The following is a 20,053-nucleotide window of genomic DNA, read 5'->3' on the forward strand; positions in this document are numbered from 1 at the left end:
TGAGTTGAGGTATAAATGCCCAAAGTGCAAATGTGGTGTACTTGCTGCAATACGTGTGGTTGGTCCATCGAAAGAGACCGAAGGTAGATTATTCTGCAACTATCGGATGGGAGTTTGTGATTTTTTTCGTTGGCTGGAACCTCTCAACAGAAGTCACCAGGATCATGAATGCACGTGGATACTGAAGCCGACTCTTCCGTGTGCTTAATTGATAAGTTCAAGGAGATTAAGATGGTGAACGAGCAGATCATTTCCGAGTTGAAGGTGTTGCGATGCTATTTGAAAAACATCATGACGGTTTTTGTTATTTTTATTGTATTTGTGTTATTTAAAATAGCACTTTAAACAGCCTATTGTTGCTTGTCGGGGGGGTGTGGTTTTTAAATTACTTGTGTTGTTCTTGTGGTTGTTGTATTTTAGAAAGTGTAGTGCTCGTTGGTATTCCGATGCGCATACTTGATGCGGTTTTTAAATTACTTGTGTGATTCTTGTGGTTGTTGTATTTTAGAAGGTGTAGTGCTCGTTGCTATTCCGATGAGTGTACTTGATGCGTGTTTCTATTATATTAGTAACCATTCCATTGGTTATTACTTCTGGTGCTTCCAGTAGCCATCATGCTTTCCAGCAGGCATCCAACAACCATCTCTTGTGTATGCAAGTCCATTAGCACCTGCCGCCCAGCCAGTTCTACCAATTCGGTGTACATAGTCCTTTATTCCTGTCGGAAAGTCATAATTTATCACCACCCTATAACAAGATAGACTATGAAATAAGAGATGATCATCTATCAGGGCAAACAATCCATCTATCTACTTCAGTTAAGCTTCTGCTTGATGCAATCAATTAGAGATGATCATAAATTTAGCACACAGATAGATAGTAGAAGGTAGCCGACAGGAGCATGCTTTCCAAATAAAATCCAGCCCCACGCAATGCATAATTTCAGTTACAATATTAATACCTCACTACCGTCATGTCGTAGCGAACCTACAAACAAAAACACATCAATCAATTCGCTAACACAAAAGCGACATAGGCAGTGGAATCCTAGAAGATGTAATACGAAAATTAAAGCTTAGAAATCCCAAGTCCAATACACAATTATGAAACACCACCCCGATGAGTGCGCGGTGTTTTCGAGAATCGAACAGATTTCAAGAGAGATGCGATGGACGCTCGCACGGATGATGTTGCTGGTCGATTGCATTTGTCGCCGGAATTTGTTCCTCCCTATTTGCGAATATGCAAACAAATAAATTTATTAGGTGTGGCTGAGGTGTGACGAGAACTATTGGAGTGGCACGAATATGTACCTGCTGTGGCTGTGAAGCAGTGCCTGCAGTGTCTGGGTCGTGCGGCGAATCTCTATTCGATGCTGCATTCCTATGATGAATTATCAAGAGACAGTTAATATCAGTACATAACTTAAAGTCAACGATATTCGTATGTCGTGAGTCAATATAGTACCTCATAGGGGTTTGGATCATCCTGAGTGTCATGGAAATCCGGCCCGGCTGCACTTGACTTCTGCGTAATCACCCACAATATATAACATGAATTACGACCCCATATTTGAACGACTACTCCACAAGTAATATGATCTAGGGACTACTACCTTCGGAGGAAATGGAACATTTTTGCATCATCTTTTGTTATGCCCTTGTTGCAAACACTTTGAGCATGTGGTTGTCAACCCTTTCCGAGAGGCTTTCTTCGGGTTCTTCTCGTCATTTCCATCACGCCTCCTCGCTTTCTTTGCTCTTCCCATACGAATCTTTATCTTCGGGGGATCAACCGGCCCAAGGTGGGTTTCCTCATACTCATGCATGTCGGGGACGGGATTGATATGGTGACTGTAAACCCGTTCATACGTCTCCCTCCAGAAACAGATGTCCACAAAATTGTCAACATTAAGACGGTGGTGATCGATGGCTGCAATGGCGTGGCAGCATGGGTACCCAAAAACTTGAAACATCCCACACGTGCAAGTCCTATGTCGAAGCTGAATCACATGATTTCGTTGGTAATGAAGTACCTCAAAGTTTTCTCCGCCTCCTCACGACGCAAAACAGTTCCTGGACTCTACCCGCTGTTTGTCGATCTTCTTCACAAAGTTGGGGCAGATGGCTCCAATGAATTTTTCAATCCCCACACGCTTCGTCTGTATTCGAACCATAAGGTTGCGCCTTATCCACTCCTATATGTCAACAATTGGGAGATCTATCGTTTCAATTATATACCGGTTGAAGGACTCACACATATTGTTTACAAGCGTATCACTTTTGGTCCTCGGCGAGAAGTAGGCGCGGCACCATTGGTGGGGGGGAACTTCGCTCAACCACGCGTATGCCTCTTCTCCAATCATGTGCACCGCATCGTACTTTCGGATATCTCTCATAATTTTCTCGTGCTCCTTTACACTATACGTCAAAGCGGCAGACCATAAATACTTCTTCAATGCAAGCCCTTTGAATCGAGCTTTGAAATTGTTGACATGTGTCGGACGCAGAACCTGTGCTCTGCATGCGGCACCCGAACAGATATGGCCTCAACCAGCCCCTTCTATTTGTCTGATATAAATCCCCACTCTCCGTTCCTGAATTCGCCCAAATCGCTCAGCAGAGACTCTAGAAACCAGTCCTATGTCTCGAATTTTTCAATCTCGACAAACGGAAACGCTAAAGGATATATATTCTCGTTTGGGTCACGGCCAACTGCCGTGAGCAGCTGCCCCTTGTAAATTCCTTTTAGGAAGCAGCCATCTAGCCCTATAATCGTACGATACCCATCCAAGAAACCATCCCTTAAACCCGACAGGCAGTAATACATTCTGCGCAAAATAGGAGGATCACTATTGCGATTTACATCCAATATAAGACTGCTGCCCTCGTTGTACCTGCAGACAGTCGCACAGTAGTCATACAACCGGCGATATTGCTCCTTCGTGTCCCCTCGAATCATCTGCATTGCGTACTTTTTTGCCCGATAGACCTTATGCATACTAGCATCAACACGAACTTCCCAGCGAATCCTTTTCTTGAGAGCGGGGAGCGTAATATCAGGGTTATCGCTTACGATACTCTTGATTCATCTTCCTAGGTATTTGTAATCCGCTTGTGTATTTCGTGTGTCGTGCGCACAAGTGTGAGTTCCTACATAATGTACAAGCAAACACAAAAAAAAAAATGTAATGTACAACTGCACCAATAAATATTGCCCGAACAGAAATGCGCAAACAAGTGTGAGTACCTTTTAACGTCTTGATATGAAATGTAGGCCCATTAATTACACATGATGCGTAGATCCTCCAAGCGCATCCCTTTTTGCAAGCCGCGGTTACTTTTGTCCTTTCATTCTTTACGAAAAATATGTCCCATCCTTTGCGCACTGACCAATCCCTCAATGCATTCTTGTACTTCTCGCAGCTTTCAAACATTAGGCCTACTTTTAAATCAACACAACCTAAATCACAATCCTCGTCCTATTCATGATACGTAGGGGCCGAGGTATGATCTATCCGAGGCGGTGTTCTTAGACATCCCTCGTTGTCGCTGTCTGCATCGCTGAACCAGCCCTCGGACGATCGAGGTGCTGCCGTGAACCCACCCGCCTGCTCCTCCTCGTCCTCATCATCCTCTCCATGAAGACCTTCAAATCCCTCGAAATCATGCTCATTTTCGGGCAATTCATCATCCTCCCCATGCAATCGGTGTATCTCTTCTTCAAGTCCCTCAAACCCCGATCCATCTCCATCATCGTCATCATCTTCTTCGCCGGATGTGATGCCATCCCAATATTCGGCATCGTCTGTAGCTGGTGCAGTAAACTCTCCCTCCAAGTCATCATCCCCGTCCAGTTGATCCTCTATGGCCATGTCATAACTGTCATCACGGTTGAATCTCCCATCGTGCTCACTATCTCCTCCGTCGAAGCCCCCATCATATGAATCGTCCATAGCAGCCCGTTCATCGAAATGATAACCCGCACTATGTTGTTCCCATTGATCTCTACTTGGTGTAAAGCCGAAAGTATATTCCGCACCATGCTGTTTAGCCTTTCTCGCACCCGCAATATCTTCATTGTAATCTATCCACACCGGTTCATCCACACCAAGATGCCCTAGACCGTCCCCCCGTACGAATCTTCATTGTTGTCGTCATAATTCCACGTTGGCGGTCCACTACCGCGAACATCATCATCCTCCTCGTCCATTCCTTCACCCCCTCATCATCGGACTCTTCTCCTTCGGACTCCTCTCCTTCGACATTCTCATCACTCTCTTCATCCATTTCATCCCTATCGCCAAACCCACCATAATATCGCCCTTCCCCACCATCCATTTCCGAGGACTCAGAGTCCGAGTCCGAATCTAACTCCTCCACAGTTTCAGCAACTCGTTTACCCTTCGCATTGTATAATTCATTGTTCGGAACAAACCCCCGGTCATATTTCTGCCAGTCCATGCGGTAGAGCACTCTCCACCCACGCAACCACCATGGTTCTCTTCCACAGACTCGTCAGCCTCTGAAGATGGCAGCTCAATAAACGCACTACCTGGGGGAATCGGAAAATAACTTGAATTGTTATCTCCATGCCAACCAATGAGGGGCACCTGTTTTTCCAATCCTACTTCGCGCCACTCTCTATCGCATGTCGCGATGGCAATCCAACGTCTTCTACATAAACGTGTATGTGCTTCTCCCCATAATGCTCGCGAAACATTTCCAAGACATCCTCGTCGGTCTTCATTAGGAAAATAAATTTGGTGCTGAATCCGCAGGGGACCCCTTTAGAAGTGTGATACATGCGAACTGCAAGGCTCTTTCCACCAACATGTCCGTACATATTCAGGAGGGTCTCATAATAAATCATGTCCTTGTTGATCTTTTTAAACAATACTTTTATTCCACCTACGTAAGGATGACCTGGGCTTTTCACTTGAAAATATCCACCAACCCACATGTAAATATCAACGTAGGAGTCTTCATCCATTGCTTCGAACTAACAAAATCCTGCAAGTGGGACAACCAAAATCGCGATTCAATCCCCCTCCGACTGACAAACATAAATAAACTATACAAAACAAAGCGAAGATGGTCCACCCCCAGACAAAAAAACAAAAGTTCGATTAAAAAAAACCAATAAATTCAAAACTTTACGCAGGCAGGTAATGGGTTTTTGGGGAACACCATCGAAAACCAATAAAAACCAGACAAATCAAAGAACTTCTCAACCCGAAATTGCCATAGTCCGTGAAAGCAAAGGAAAAATGAAAAATGCCCTAACCCGTGAAAAAAAAAACCAAAAAGAACGAGGTAGAAGATAACCTGTGAAATACCCTAAATCGCGATAACAAGTTGAATACCCGTGATATCGCTGAAGAGGAATGAATGACAGACTTGTTCTTGGTCGAAATCGCGACCGCAACCACCGGGGGAGACAGCCACCGTCGGAACCTGGAGTTTCTTCTGGAGCTGCGGCGACTTCGGGGGGGATGGTGGGGATAGATGTCGGTGGGGTGGGGAGGAGTGGTAAGAGAGAAGTGAGAGAAAGTTACGTGAGATATTTAATTGAGGGGTATAACGGCCCATTACATATAAAATTTAACACCGTTAGGTTAAATTGATCAATGGGGAGAGTGTGCAATGTTTATGAAAACACAGAGGAGAACCACGCGGTTTTTAAAGTACAGGAGGAAATGGCGTTGAGTTTCCAAACCACAGGGGGGATATAGGCAGTTTTGCCTTGCAAATATAACACTTAACTTTACTAGAGGATTTTGATTATCCCATTCTCGTTACCTTTCTCCTGTGGTCTTCCCCTACCTGCAAACAGACCTAAACCAGAACCTTCTTCCATAAAAACCTTTTTTTTTTTTAATTATTTGGACATAAGGTCATCTTTCACATCATTAACATAAATTGTAGTTCTACCATATAGCATAGTATCTACAAAACTCTCATATGAACTAGGTAGTGAACAAAATAAAATCTGGGTTTGATCTTCATCATCTATTTTAACCTCAACCCCTTGAAGATCAAGAATAATACCGTTAAATGTATGAAGATGATCCTTTACCTGAGTACTTTCGGACATCCAGAGAGTTTAAAGTCGTTGCTTTTGATATAGCCTGTTCGTGAGAGAGTTGTTCTTGTACTTCTCACACAGTTTATTCCATAGCCCAAAAGCCATCGTCTAATCTACAACCTCCCGTAACACCTCATCAGTAACTGACGGCAAGATTGCGGAATGAGCCATACCAAAATCTCCATCTTCACCTCCTCCTTCGTGTCTTTAGAAAACCTATCTTCTTCCTGCAATGCAGCCGCACATCCCTGTTGAACCAGAAGTGCCCTCATCTTGACTTTCTAGAGTGTGAAGTCATTCGACCCATTAAACTTCTCCAGATCAATCTTATACGAGGATATCTTCAATCAATCAGATATGAGTCTAATACCACTTATTATGAGAAAAACGAGAAAGAAAGCAAATAAAGAACACAGAGGTTTAACGTGGTTCGGTGACGTTGTGTCAACCTACGTCCACCGGTAGGAATCGGAGAGATTTTATTATATTGATTCAGAAAGTTATAATCATTGTCATACAACTAGGAACCATAGCTGTCTATTTATAAGCACCCCAAAACACCCTAAACTCTAAATTCATTTGTTATTAATTAGGATAGACCCCAAAGAAATCCTGCCAATTAAAACAGTCTTTTCGCTTTACTTCTGAGTCGAATAGATCGCTAAATTCAAATCCCGTTTTAATATAATCAATTTGAAAATCAAAAGCAAATTTGAAACTTGGGTTGGGTTTGAATGGGGATATTGGAATTTCAATTATTTTGCTCAAAAGTAATTATTATTATCATGTTCATATGTGGACCTAAGTGTACAAGTATGGACGGACTCACGTATAGATCCCTTATATCTCTCTATCTATTTATTTTATTATTCATCTGTTTTTAATTGATTATATAGCAGTTCATCAATCAACTCCTCCAACTCCAATATATAATAGCACTAATCTCTAGTCGGCAGGCACCCACACACACATACACAGAGACACAGACACATTTTCTCTTTGGCGTTGGCGTGGACATGGATCAGCAGCAGCACGGTGGCCTCATCCTCTCGTCCGCCACCCCTACCAATTCATCTTCTTCCGCCTCCTCCACCTCCCCCGCCCTCCAGAAAAAGCTGCACCACATACTCCAGATCCAGCCCGACTGGTGGGCCTACGCCATTTTCTGGCAAGCCTCCAAGGACGATTCCTCCGACCGTATTTTCCTCGCATGGGGCGACGGCCACTTTCAGGGCACCAACACCAACACCAACACCAACAGCAAGCACCAAAAGTCGGGAGGATCCCATCTTCTTCAGCCGGACAGGAAGAAGGTGATGCAAGGGATTCAGGCTCTCATCGGCGATAACAACCAGCTCGACATGTCCTCCGCCGCCGTCGACGGCGACGTCACCGACGCGGAGTGGTTCTACGTGATGTCTCTTGCCCAGTCCTTCTCCCTCGGCGACGGTGTCCTCGGCAAGGCCTTCAACTCCGGGTCCCTTGTGTGGCTCAGCGGCGCCAACCAGCTCAGGTTTTACAACTGCCAGAGAGCCAAGGAGGCTCAGAACCATGGGATGCAGACCATGGTGTGCATCCCCACCTCTAATGGCGTCCTCGAGCTCGGATCCGACGCCGTCATCACCGAAAACTGGAATCTGGTCAAGCAAGTCAAGTCGCTCTTCGAGCCCGATGCTGCTCAGTTTCACTTTCAGGATCAGGATCAGGAGAGAACTATTTCGTTTGGTGGCGGCGGAGGAGGAGGCGCGCTCGCCGGATTTCAACAATTGGGAGCAGATCATGACCATGGCCGGTATAATACTAATAATAAAAGGGGGGACGCCTTCTCCTTGTCCCATTTGGAGTCGGAGCTGTCCGATTCCGACTGCCAGCTGTTCATGGCCGAGGACGACAATCCTACTCAGCACGTCCAGACCAAGAGAACCCCGAAGAAGAGAGGGCGGAAGCCGAGCGTGGGACGGGACGCGCTGAACCACGTGGAGGCGGAGCGGCAGCGGCGGGAGAAGCTCAACCACAGATTCTACGCCCTCCGCTCCGTCGTCCCAAACGTGTCGCGGATGGACAAAGCCTCCCTGCTGTCGGATGCCGTTTCGTACATCAAGGAACTCAAGTCCAAAGTGGACGACCTCCAGTCGCAGCTCCGACGGCAGACAGAGTCAGATGATGCAAGAAAACCAGTAGTGAAGACGGAGGTGGACAATCAGAGCACAACCACAACTAATTCGGTGGATCAAACGACAGGGATTTCGTCGTCGTCGTCGGCCTCGGCGTCGTCATCGTTCCTGGAAGTTGAGGTGCGGATTGTGGGGACAGACGGGATGATCAGAACCCAGTCGGACAACGTCAACTACCCGGCGACGAGGCTGATGGACGCGTTCCGCGACCTGGAACTGCAGGTTCACCACGCCAGCATGTCCTGCCTCAACGATTTGATGGTGCAGGACGTTGTAATAAAAGTCCCTCATGGACTAAGGTGCGAAAACACCCTCAGAACTGCTCTCCTAGCCAGATTGGACCAGGACCAGGATCTGGACCGGGACCGGGACCTGCCTGCTCAACTAATTTAACTATATATAGCCAAGGATGCTGCAATGCAATCGCTATAACTCCTCCACTCCACTCCACTTATTAAGCAGTCTATTAGGCCATCCTTTGTTTCAAGTATGTATATATCAATAAGAGAAAATTAATCATCAACACATACATTCAGACATATCTTCGTTCCTTTTGTATGTTACATGTTATGTTTGTGTTAAGTTTACGTATCATTGGCACAATCATCTTTCTCCATCCACATAATATACTCTAGGTATGTGATTCTATTCTATATGAGCACGTATAGATACCATACTGTTAGGATTCCTTTTTGCAACTATATGATTAATGAGTGCGTTTTTTAACAATTCGATCTTTTAGGTGAAACGGTCGTTTCATATCCCAATATGGCCGACCGCAATCAAGAAGCTTTGTGGGTTTACAAGGCAAGAGAAGGGACGGCCGGGATGAAACGGTAGGATAAGATATGATGGCAGATGTACTGGTGGTATTTCAGCAATTATTTTGTTGTGATTATTGTTAGTGTTGTTGCCACTGTGACGTGGGACAATGGAGTGGGCTATGGTAAAAGTGATTAATTAATTATATTTTCGTTATATATATATATATATATAAATCCTGAAATATCCAAGCCTGTTGGCTGGCTGGGTCTTGGCTGCTTTAAATTGGGTTTCAGAAAAAGCTGATGAATGAAATAAAAAACACGTGATGAAAATTGAAATGTAGACAAGGTGGGGGTCGAGGATTGCCCGTCCCTACCACGATGGCCGCCCCCACGCGCGCTTTCCTCATTTCACAGCTACCCACCTACTTCAATCAATATACTCCACGGGAGTTCTCATACTTTTCTCTTCTCTGACTTTTTTAAAATGGAACACGTGTTTAATATTTTTGTAATAATAATTATAGTAACAATAATATGTTGTTTTAATTAATTATTCTATTACTAGTGTTAAGCCGATGTGAACATTGAAGTGAGTCACTCACACTGTGCGAGAGAGGGAGAGGCATCCCTTCCCCACATGTCCACTTCTCCACTCCACAGGTCCATTTCAAAATATAAATAAATATATATATATTTAAAAAAAAGGTTTGATCATCATTTTCCTCGTGAGATTCCTGCATGTTGCATGTGCTGTGCACCACCGGCCACCTCACCTCACAACAGGACAAAACAAGCACCCGGCTACCTTACGCTATCCTTTCATTGGTCCAGTCCTGTCGCTTCTTAATTACCTTGTCCGTTTCCCGGGTGGGGGTTCATGTCTCCTGTCTCGCTCCTTCTTCATCTCACCCAATTTATATTGCCGGGACCATTTCCATTATAATATACTCATATTTTCTATTAATTATAATATTTATATACTTTTTAAGATGTGCAGTATTTTCATATATTTAAAGTTTATTAAAATTTAAAAAATTAATATTTTAAAAAATATTATTCTATCTTTTTTTTGCCTTATAAAACTGTTACTATATAAAATTAATTGAGTTTAGAAATTCATAGATTGCTAAACGTCATAGCCCAGTGCAAAGTCGACAAGCGTGCTCAAATTTGGGAATGTGTGGATGCGATAAAGGCTTGGAGTTGTCCGGACGTGTTAAGATAATTGGGAGTTGATGGACCTCGGGATGGCCGGACAAAAAAGCACCTACGTATGTCGAGTGAGGCACCTTTAATACTAGTCATTTTTTTCTTCATTCAATTGTCGTACCAATTAATCACTTTGATATGCCCTCACTTCATTCAACTCTTCATTCACTAGTCTTGAAGCCTTATCTTTCTTTATCTTGTAACATCCCGTCTTTTGTTGTCTCCGTTATTTCCAATGAACAAGTTTCATCAAGAATGAGTCGGGCTCAGTTCCTTATGGCCTATGCATCATTGTGATCAACTTTGGCAAATGGCATTTCATTTGCTATTTTTCATCCGTATACCAATATTCTCGGCTGGTACTATTCCCAACACATAGCTCCAAAGGATTAATTTTACCCAACAACTTAGTGATTATTGAAATTTGGTTTAAGGTGTGATTCTCGTGTGTGACGTGTTGTAACAAATTTTTTTTCATCAAATAATAGAATTTTTTCATGTTAACCGATGGGTGCTAGGTCGAATACAGGGGAAATTTAAATGAAGATGATTCCAAGTTTATGAATCAAGTTGAATTGAATACATTTTATATTACTGAATTTAAAAACGGCTTAAGAGATTACATGCGACGTAAGAGTGAAAATAAATGGTGCGAGGTAAGACTGAATGCACTTGTTAATTATGAGTGCAAAAAAAGAAGAGAATGGCCGCTAGATAGATGAAGGTGAACTTCGTGCATTGGAATGTTGTGTGGAAGTGAACACAAGAAATATATGCTTTCTAATGCACCTTGCGATTTAGGAATTATTTGATCTATAGGTACTTTGGAAGGCTATACTAGTTATTGATTATTAAGCTGATATATTCATGTTTTACTGTCCTATGAGTCGTTCTCTTTGCACTCGCGACTCATGAATCAATTAAATAGCTAGTCACCAACCTTTTTATTATATTTTCTTTGTGAAATTGCGTGCAAGACACATATTTCGCGAGCACCTTAGGTCTACCTACCAGCGTGATTTTCTTTCAAATTCATCTAACTAGGTTCAGTTGAGTGATTTACATGCGTTTTAAATCTCATTATCTTAAAGTGTTTTCGAGCTGATATTTCAAGTTTGCATCATCCATGAACGAGAGTGCGATGTAGAAACATAATATTTTATTGCTTAAGTACTACCAAATTTAAACATTACGATTAACTAAGAATTGAAACTTGCGAGTTAACTAAAAATTGAATGTATGTTACACTAGAAAGCTTGTAACTTTATTGGCGTGCGGAATTTAAATGGAATATGTGGCAAGCACGCGACATTTGTCACGAGTTCTGCCAACCACCCGCGTCTAGCGTCCAGAGTTCCTTACAGCTTGAGCTCTTTTCCAACAAAATGTGAGTTTCATATTATAAAATCTTTTTTTTTTCAAAGGAGCTCCGGGTTGGCTCCTATTTTAGGCACTGGCCCAACTTCTAGAAGGTGACGTTTTCCATCAATAGCTGGTGAATTAACCCCCTCCCCCCATTCAATCCCGCAGATGCTAATTTTTAATCAACATTCGAGATGGCTTAAACTTTGACATGGATTAAGACTGAGATCCTGGTCAATTCAATCCCTTTCTATCATCCAGCTAGCATTGCCTTTCTCTCTTCTCTTTCTTTCGCGATGCGGCTAAGTGATCTAGCATGCAACCTATTTGCTTCACACATATCCTCTTTAGAGAACACAAAAATTGTCTATTTTTGCATCTGAAATACTGAAAAATTGCCAAGGCACATCAATTTGCACTTAAAAAGACACAACACGCATTTACCAAACAATTTTGGCACAAATAATAACAGTTTCAGTCAAGAATTGTGAGACATGCTTATAGAAATTGTTAGGAAAATATGTTCAAAATTAGTGTAATCAAACCTCCTCACACTAGGCTTTGTTCGTCCCTGAACAAAGTTAATCAAAAGTATAATCAACAAAATATTCATGTCAATAAGGAATCTCCTAGAAAAGTGCCGTAATGGTGCTCAGGAAAAATCTTAATGAATAAACACGATCCTTAAAACTTCTACCTCGCTAGACTGATCAAATTGTGTATCAAATACTTTCGAGTCGTTGAAACTTGGTTCACCAAAGGGAATATTTATACAAATATTTTTAGCTTAGCGGTGGCAGCAATCTTTCAGATATCGTTTTGAATGATAATAAATTCTTTTCGCTTTAATTTCTATTTTTTTTAATCTCTCATTATATTTACGATTGATTGGAGTGAGACATTGCACATTTATCACAATTTGATTGCTTTATTCTACTTTTGGTCACATAAGACAAATCCCCTGTCCTGTTCCTTGTCTCTTGATCTCATTTTTAAAGAGAAAATATGCTACAACTGAGGGCCGTTAATCAAAATGCACTTTTATGCGAGAGATACTCCAGTGACTGATGAAGAGCATGTCGTCTTCCTTTTGTTCTGGCTCTGTAGGTATGTACTTCTCTCTCTTATCTCCGAATTAGTTACATGTCTACTCGAATTAATGGAACATATTTTTTTTGTTTTTGGGCTTCACAGATACATCATTTGTCCTTCTTCAAAATCCATCTATTATACCCATACTGACCTCACCATCCATCTTGCCAAGGGCAGATTTTTGTTAGTCGGTACTTTTCTTTTGGCCAACCTTTTTGAGGGCCTAACCAAAACCTATCCCAAAATCTCTAACTCTGCCAAACTTGTCACCATTTGCTCCAGTCCCATTTGGTTTTTGGAGTTGTGGTTCTGTTTGTACTTCTCCATTATTTTTTTCGAACACCGTCCTTTAATAATTGATTCAAACCCTTGTTCGGTCAATATCTCCTATCCTTGTGCCCTGATCGGAAAGGTCATAGGAAGTCAGTCTTAAAACTCCAACCTCTTCTCGCCAGCAAAAAGATAGAGAAAACAAATAGGCTTACATTGTCTTCCTTTACTATCCTCATTACCTGGCCTGCCACTTCGGGTGTCGCCAGGGCATTCCAAATTTCGTGTTCAATCCCTATCTCATTCGCACCCATACCCAAAATAGTGTCACCTCATATTCCATCAAGCAATACACCGACCATCTCACTTTCTATCTCACCAACCACATCTACACACCTTCCCGAGATCGGCTAGACACCATCCGTGATTTTCTGGGATGGTGGTTGGACCTAGCCTGGCCCGTGGTTGGGAGGCCCATCGCCGACTGCTTACGCATTCCCTTCCCACCTCCAGCTGCTCAATCGGGGTCGCAACTAGTATTGCTACCTTAACCTTTAACAAGAAAGGTTAATCTTGGTCTTCCGCGACCCAAGCGACCGAGGGGCGCCCAGGCTGGGGGTGCCAGTTCCTCACAGAAGATGGCCAAGAAGACCGCGGCCGCCCAACTAGCCTTCTCGGAAGAATTACGGGCGGCCAGGGAAGAATATATGGCTTCCCTTATGGTGGATTTGTTCATTTTTCCTGGGTTTCGCTCTCTAGCCTCGCGGCTAAACTTCGAAGGTATAATCACTTTTCCTTTCTCTCCTTTATTTGACACTCAATTTATCAAAATATTTCATATCATTTATTTTGTCCCTATCAGCTGTTGTCAACTCAACCACCACACCAGTCATTCCTCTATCCGATCAACCAAGCCCAACGGTGGTAGACACCAAACAACAACACATGGCTCCACAGAAATAATTCCTTCTGCTATCGTAACGACCCAACTTCCTTCGCCCGAACAAGCCCCTGTTCCTAATGTATTTTCTGAATTCCACTTAACTCATTATTTCAATACCCTAATATTTAACCTTGATACTAGGGGCCAAATGCTCGGGGTGAGGCGAACCATCCGATTGATATGCCAATAACCGGCCACAATGCGGGGGTAATGGTCGAGAGGCAAGCTCCCCCTGCGGAGTCTATGATCAAAGGCAAGCTCCTCCCGCCAGAGTCCACGATCAAATTTCTCCTAAGGTATTCTCTTATGTTTTTTTACTACTTTGCTTTTTTTACTCATATATTAAGTTTCACTTCATGTGATCAAAATTCGGGAGGAGGTTTCCAGAATAGTCAATCAGCCGATGAATGACCAGAATGCAGAAGCATCGGTTGGGAGACAAGAACCGCCCAACGAAGCCCCTGTACTAAACAACCCCGTTTTCCTTCACACATGATACCCGATGAATCATCCTTTGTTGTATGTCATTCAAACTCTTTGCCCCAACACTTTTTGAATTTTAAAATTATCCGAAGTTATCCTGTACTAGGTCCTTGACCGGATTCTCAATAATTATCCGAAGTTGTCGTGGACCTGCCACTCATTCAGTAACCTGCCAGTCAGGACCTGCAACCATCTATGCCCTCAAAGGACTTGATACAAAAAACAATAAATGACGTGGACTCGGCGCTGGGCTGATCGCAGCAACAGATCAAAGCCCTTCAGCTATCAAAGAAACAACTTTTTGCAGTCATAGCAAGGAACAAACGGGAGATCAAATGTCTGTAGAAAGAACTTGAAAGGCAAGAAAAGGAGCTGAAGGAAATGCACAAATGCTTGTCCGACAAATGGAAAATTATACTAAACCAATCAAATCTTCGGGTGGAGCTTGCCTACAAACAAGAGATTGCCCACCGAATTCAACAAAGCGCTGAAAGGACCTTGTTTGTTGCCTAAAGACGAACAGCCCACCTGAACAAAAAATGGTCAGACGTCTTGGCCACGATTGTCTCGCTTCTGTAACTACTCATGTGAATATTTGCTCTAATCAATGACATATTTTTGCATTTTTTTCCAATTTTTTTGCAAGTACATGGCTAACTTGTCACCACAACCCCTTAAAAATAGGCAAAAACATCGCATAGATTGAATAAATAACCATCACCGTACTCACTAAGTCACCGTCACTCTGGAGAATTCCTCATAAAAAATCCCTTAATATAATCATCATTGTCTTCACAACAACCTCGTATTCGTGTCCCAACCAGGAATTGGGAAGGTGTTCTCAACCTCTCTTGGTTGAACAACATCCTGTGTCCATTCATGCTGAAGACTTAGTTTAGGTCTTGAAACAACTTGATTTCAAATTCAAGTTTTCCCAAAGAGGATGTCAAACTTTACACCGAACCACTTGCCTGATGCAATGCGTCATGGAAAGTTATGAAACTTCCAAAAGGGTGTTCAGTTGTTTTCCTAATTTGGAATATCATATGGACTTGATAGAACACGACGTAATAGAAATTTTTCCTGACCTCAGTTGGGTAAGTGAATTTTCTCAACAAAGAGCAACTTTTACTCGTTTTCGGGTGCTCTTCGATTGAGAACGTCAAATGCTGGAGGACATGAAGAAACGAACTGAGAGAACCCTTGAACAAATGTAAGAGCAATGGGAGCTATATCTTCCCGATATGGATGATTTATTAGATGAAAAACCTCTATTAGATTTTGATCCTTCGACTCTCGAATCCGATGATGATGATGACACCCTAGTTATCACCATTCTAGATGAGGATTAGAAGGATCTTGAGTGGGTTCGAACCCCTGGCTAGGTTCCGAAATAATGTGGTTGTTCAGTTGGCCTTGTGAATTGAAAAGGTAGGATAATACATTTTCAAGTATCTGGCATTAATACAATCATGTAGTGATTTTCCTTCTTGGTCGGTAATAATAAAAGCTCACTTACCTATCTCTTTGTGTATTATGTAAGGCCCCTCCCAATTCGGGGATCACTTCCCAAATTGGTCCATTTTCTTATAGGTTGGAAAAATGGTCTTCCAGACTAAATCGCCTTCTTTAAATTTTTTGGCATTGATCCTCCTATTGTAATACTTCATTCAGGTCCTTTCCCAGTGCATGTGATCAATGGCCTCCATTCGAGTCACATCTAGTTGTTCCAACTTCTTAAACATTTCTTGTCTTTTTAAATCGTTGATATCAATTTCTGCCAAAGCTATTGGGGTGGTCGATACCTTTTTTTTGGCTAGCAAGATTGAATCTTTCCCGAACATGAGTTGGTAAGGTGTAAACCCAATGCCGAAGTCCGACTATTCCGATGTGCTCAAAAGCAAATGCTACCTTCTTGGGTTGTCATCGATCATCTTTTTATTGACATTAATAACAATTTTTTTAGCCGCCTTAGCTTGTCCATTTGCCTAAGGATAATATGGTAAAGAATGATGAAATTGTATGTTGAACTTGGCCAAAAAATCCACACACCTTTTTCCAGTAAACATTAGCCCTTGATCCGTCACAATAGTATGCAGGAGTCCATAACGAAAAAATAATATGATCTTGAACAAAATCTATCACCTTCTTTTGGGTTGCATTTTTAAATGGTATAGTCTTCACCCATTTAGTGAAATAATCCATCACCACCAAAATAAAGCAACGCTGCTTAGATGAGGATAGATGAATCTTCTCAATAATATCTATGGCCCATGTTTTGAACAACCACGACTTGTTTATTGTCTGCAACTCTACTTTAGGTAAGTTATTTAACGGCCCGTGCCTCTGGCATTCTTCACATCCGTTAGCAAATTGAATACAATCATCAAACATTTTAGGCCAAAAATATCCAAATCAATGGATGGCCCACCTTATATTCTAACTTGTCCAATGGGTTCCGCAAATTCCACCATGAACCTCCTGCATGATGGCGAATGCCTCTTCGGGACTTAGGCACCGAAGGAGAAGATCATCTAACATTCTTTTGTATAACAAATCCCCGATGAATCTAAACCATAAAGCTTTTAGTCGGACACCGACAATAACTGAGGAACCTAGATTCTTCAAATAATCTCCAATCCCATTTCTCCGATCCATGACTGCATCCATTCCACACTCATCACACTCGACCGCTCCCTCTCAATTTGTCCTTTTTGCCTACGGGCATTCTGTCCGGATCATTTGCCTAACGATTTTCTATCCTAGGGATATGCTCGATTGTAACCTCAGCAATTATGGATAGTAGTTTGCTCATGATATACTTGTATTTTCTTAGATGAGGCAAGTTACAGGCGTATAAACCCAACACATGGTTAATAACGAGTTGAGAATCCCCTTTTATAATCACTGATTGCACCCCTTCCTTTACCAGAGCTTCTAATCCAAAAATTAGGGCATCGTACTTTGTGGAATTCTGTGTCATGGCTTCCAATTATAACCAGAGCTTTATCTTATAAGACACAGGGCCCTTTAAGACTATTCAAGCTTCCGAACACTCTCGGGTACTGGAACCGTCAGAGAACATGACCCAGGATCAAACTCCTACATTCCTCTTTGCTGAAATTCTGTTGGTCTAGTTCGGAGAATTCTGCCAATAAATTGGCTACTACCTGCCCCTTGAAGTAAGCTTATAAGATAAGGCGAAATGGGCTAATTTAATTACTCATTTCATCAATATCCCCTCCATATTAGGCCACTGGAGAATTAACTTAACAATATCGAATTTAGCAATTACCTCTATTTCCTTCAGCAAAAGATTATATTCCAGTTTGAGGCATGCATAAACCAACGGGCAACACATAATTTTGGGCATGGTATAATTTAGTTGGGCCCGGCTAGAATTTTGCTAAGATAAAGTACCATTCTCTCATTGCCATTATCCTATTCCTGAGCCACCTAGTATTTCACCACATCAATCGTATATGTTAGGTATAGCTTGAATGGTCAGCCAAATCGGGGTGGAACCAAAACTGGTGGTTCGGTTAAAGATTGTTTATGGCATTGAGGGACTTTTGCTGCTTTTCACCCCATGTAATGGTTAATATTGCTTTAGCTTTCAAGAGTCTGGTAATTGTTTCATCTTACTGGTTGCATTTGCTATGAACCTCCTCAGATAATTCATCTCCCTGAGCATGCTCTGAACCTCTTTGACCGTCCTTGGAGGCCTAATATCCAATAGAGCTTTGGTTTATTAGCATCCACTTCAATTTCTTTCTCATAGACGAGAAATCCCAAAAATATTTTAGCTGACACACTGACGACACACTTCGAAGGATTCATCTTCAGATTGTAATTCTTCACTCGGACGAAGGCCTTCTTAAGATCGAACAGATGTGTTTGGAAGTCGGTGGATTTGACAATGAAGTCGTTAAATAGAGACCTCCATAGAGTGCCCGATCAGGTCCTGAAAGATAGCATTCATAGCTCTTTGGTAGGTAGCCTCTGCATTATTTAAACAGAATGGCATGACCGTCCATTCGTAGATACCTAAGCTCCAGGGCATCTGAAAGCTATTTTTTGAACATCTTTTTTGGCCAGAAAGATTTGATTCTAGCCCGCGTATTCATCGATTAAACTCAAAATTTGGTGACCTGCGGCTGAATCCACCAACATGTCGGCTACCAGAATAACATACTCATCTTTGGGAGTGGCCGGATTCAAATCTCTAAAGTCAACAGATCCTTATCTTGCCATTTTTCTTAGTCACCGGTACTATATTAGCCAACCATTCGGCATATCTGCATGGACGAATAAAGGTAACCTTTATGAGCTTTTCAATCTTTTTCTTAATCTGAGGCATTAGTTCTAGTGAAACCTTGCGGGGGGCTTACTTATAAGGTTTAAAACCTTTTCTGATAGGGAGTCGGTACTTAATTAAGCTCCAATCCAACCCAGGCATTTTTAAATAACCCAAGGCTAAGCAATCAATGTGTTTCTAAATTATCGAACAATACCTCCTATTGTGATTGTGATAACAAACTACTAACCCAAACCATCCGTGGGATTTCCTCCATCCCTAGATTGAATTCCACCAAAGGGTCTTGAGCCAAGAAGGATGGCTCTATTTTCTCCAAAAGATCTGGCCACTTGTACTAGCCGTTTTGGTTTTGGATATCAAACCCCGTCTAAGGATTCTCTAATCTAAACATTAATTGTTCAAAATACAGATCATAAATACTTTCAAATTCCGTAGTACCCTAATAATCCATCACACACGAAAGAATTAAGGTTTTTTCTGGCTATTCTTTTCCATTAGAAAATGACCTTTGTTCCCTTCACGAGAACATATACTATTGATTGGTAAGCTTACAACTATTCCATGGGTATTCATTTGTTAGAGAAATTTGAGAGATACATGGGAAAGTGCCCGAGTAGAAGGTGGCTTCCTCAATACTTACCGAAGGATAGAAAGGATTGTCTGCTACATAGTTAGTTCTCATGCTTCAGAGACTACGAGTGTAATAGGAACATCAGTTGACAAAAGGATCGCCCTAAGATGATCATTTCATGGCTATTGAGAACGAAATTAAATCAGATGATTCCATTTCTCAATCTTTCTGACTTGATCCCACATAACCAAGGTCGAAAAGATTGAAAAAATCAGTCATTCGCAACCACTGATGTCGATGGATGTGTTATATCTTATAGTAAGAAGATCTTGCCCAAGATTGATGGAAAAGGCAATTCCTGGAAGTATGGCGTGGGTTACTTCAGCGCTGTAGCGCTGGCCCTCATAGTGAGAACTAGGGTTCCTTCCCAGAACATTAACTGCTGGTGAAATGAGGAAGGTACACAAAGAGAGGCAGGTATCCAGTCCTGCCCTAAAGAAACAAAATAAGTAGTATCTACCTCAACTACGAAATAGACTGTAGAAATAGTCTTTGGCCCTACCTCGATTGGGGGTCGGGGGCGATCATCATTCCCTTTGGTTTGGTTGACTGCCCTGTGAAACATGTCATTTCAATATCAACTGGTCTAAGGTCAGCAACTGCTTTTTCTAACTTATACAAGGTTTTGAGAGGCATGACGTTAAAAACCGGGCCATTGTCAATAAAAATCTTACTCATTGGTTTCCCAAAAATATGAGCATCGACATAGAGAGGCTT

General features: G+C 42.1%; 1 protein-coding gene across 1 annotated transcript; it reads left to right on the plus strand.

Annotated features, from left to right (window-relative positions):
- The first annotated feature begins 6,952 nt into the window (after positions 1–6,952).
- Positions 6,953–8,914, plus strand: LOC127260657 (transcription factor MYC2). The gene has a single exon (XM_051288496.1). The coding sequence runs from the start codon at positions 7,104–7,106 to the stop codon at positions 8,652–8,654; it is 1,551 nt and encodes a 516-aa protein (XP_051144453.1). The 5' UTR covers positions 6,953–7,103; the 3' UTR covers positions 8,655–8,914.
- Positions 8,915–20,053: the final 11,139 nt, after the last annotated feature.

This window comes from Andrographis paniculata, unplaced genomic scaffold, assembly GCF_009805555.1.
Source record: "Andrographis paniculata isolate CXL003 unplaced genomic scaffold, ASM980555v1 Contig62END, whole genome shotgun sequence".
NCBI classification, from domain to species: Eukaryota; Viridiplantae; Streptophyta; class Magnoliopsida; order Lamiales; family Acanthaceae; genus Andrographis; species Andrographis paniculata.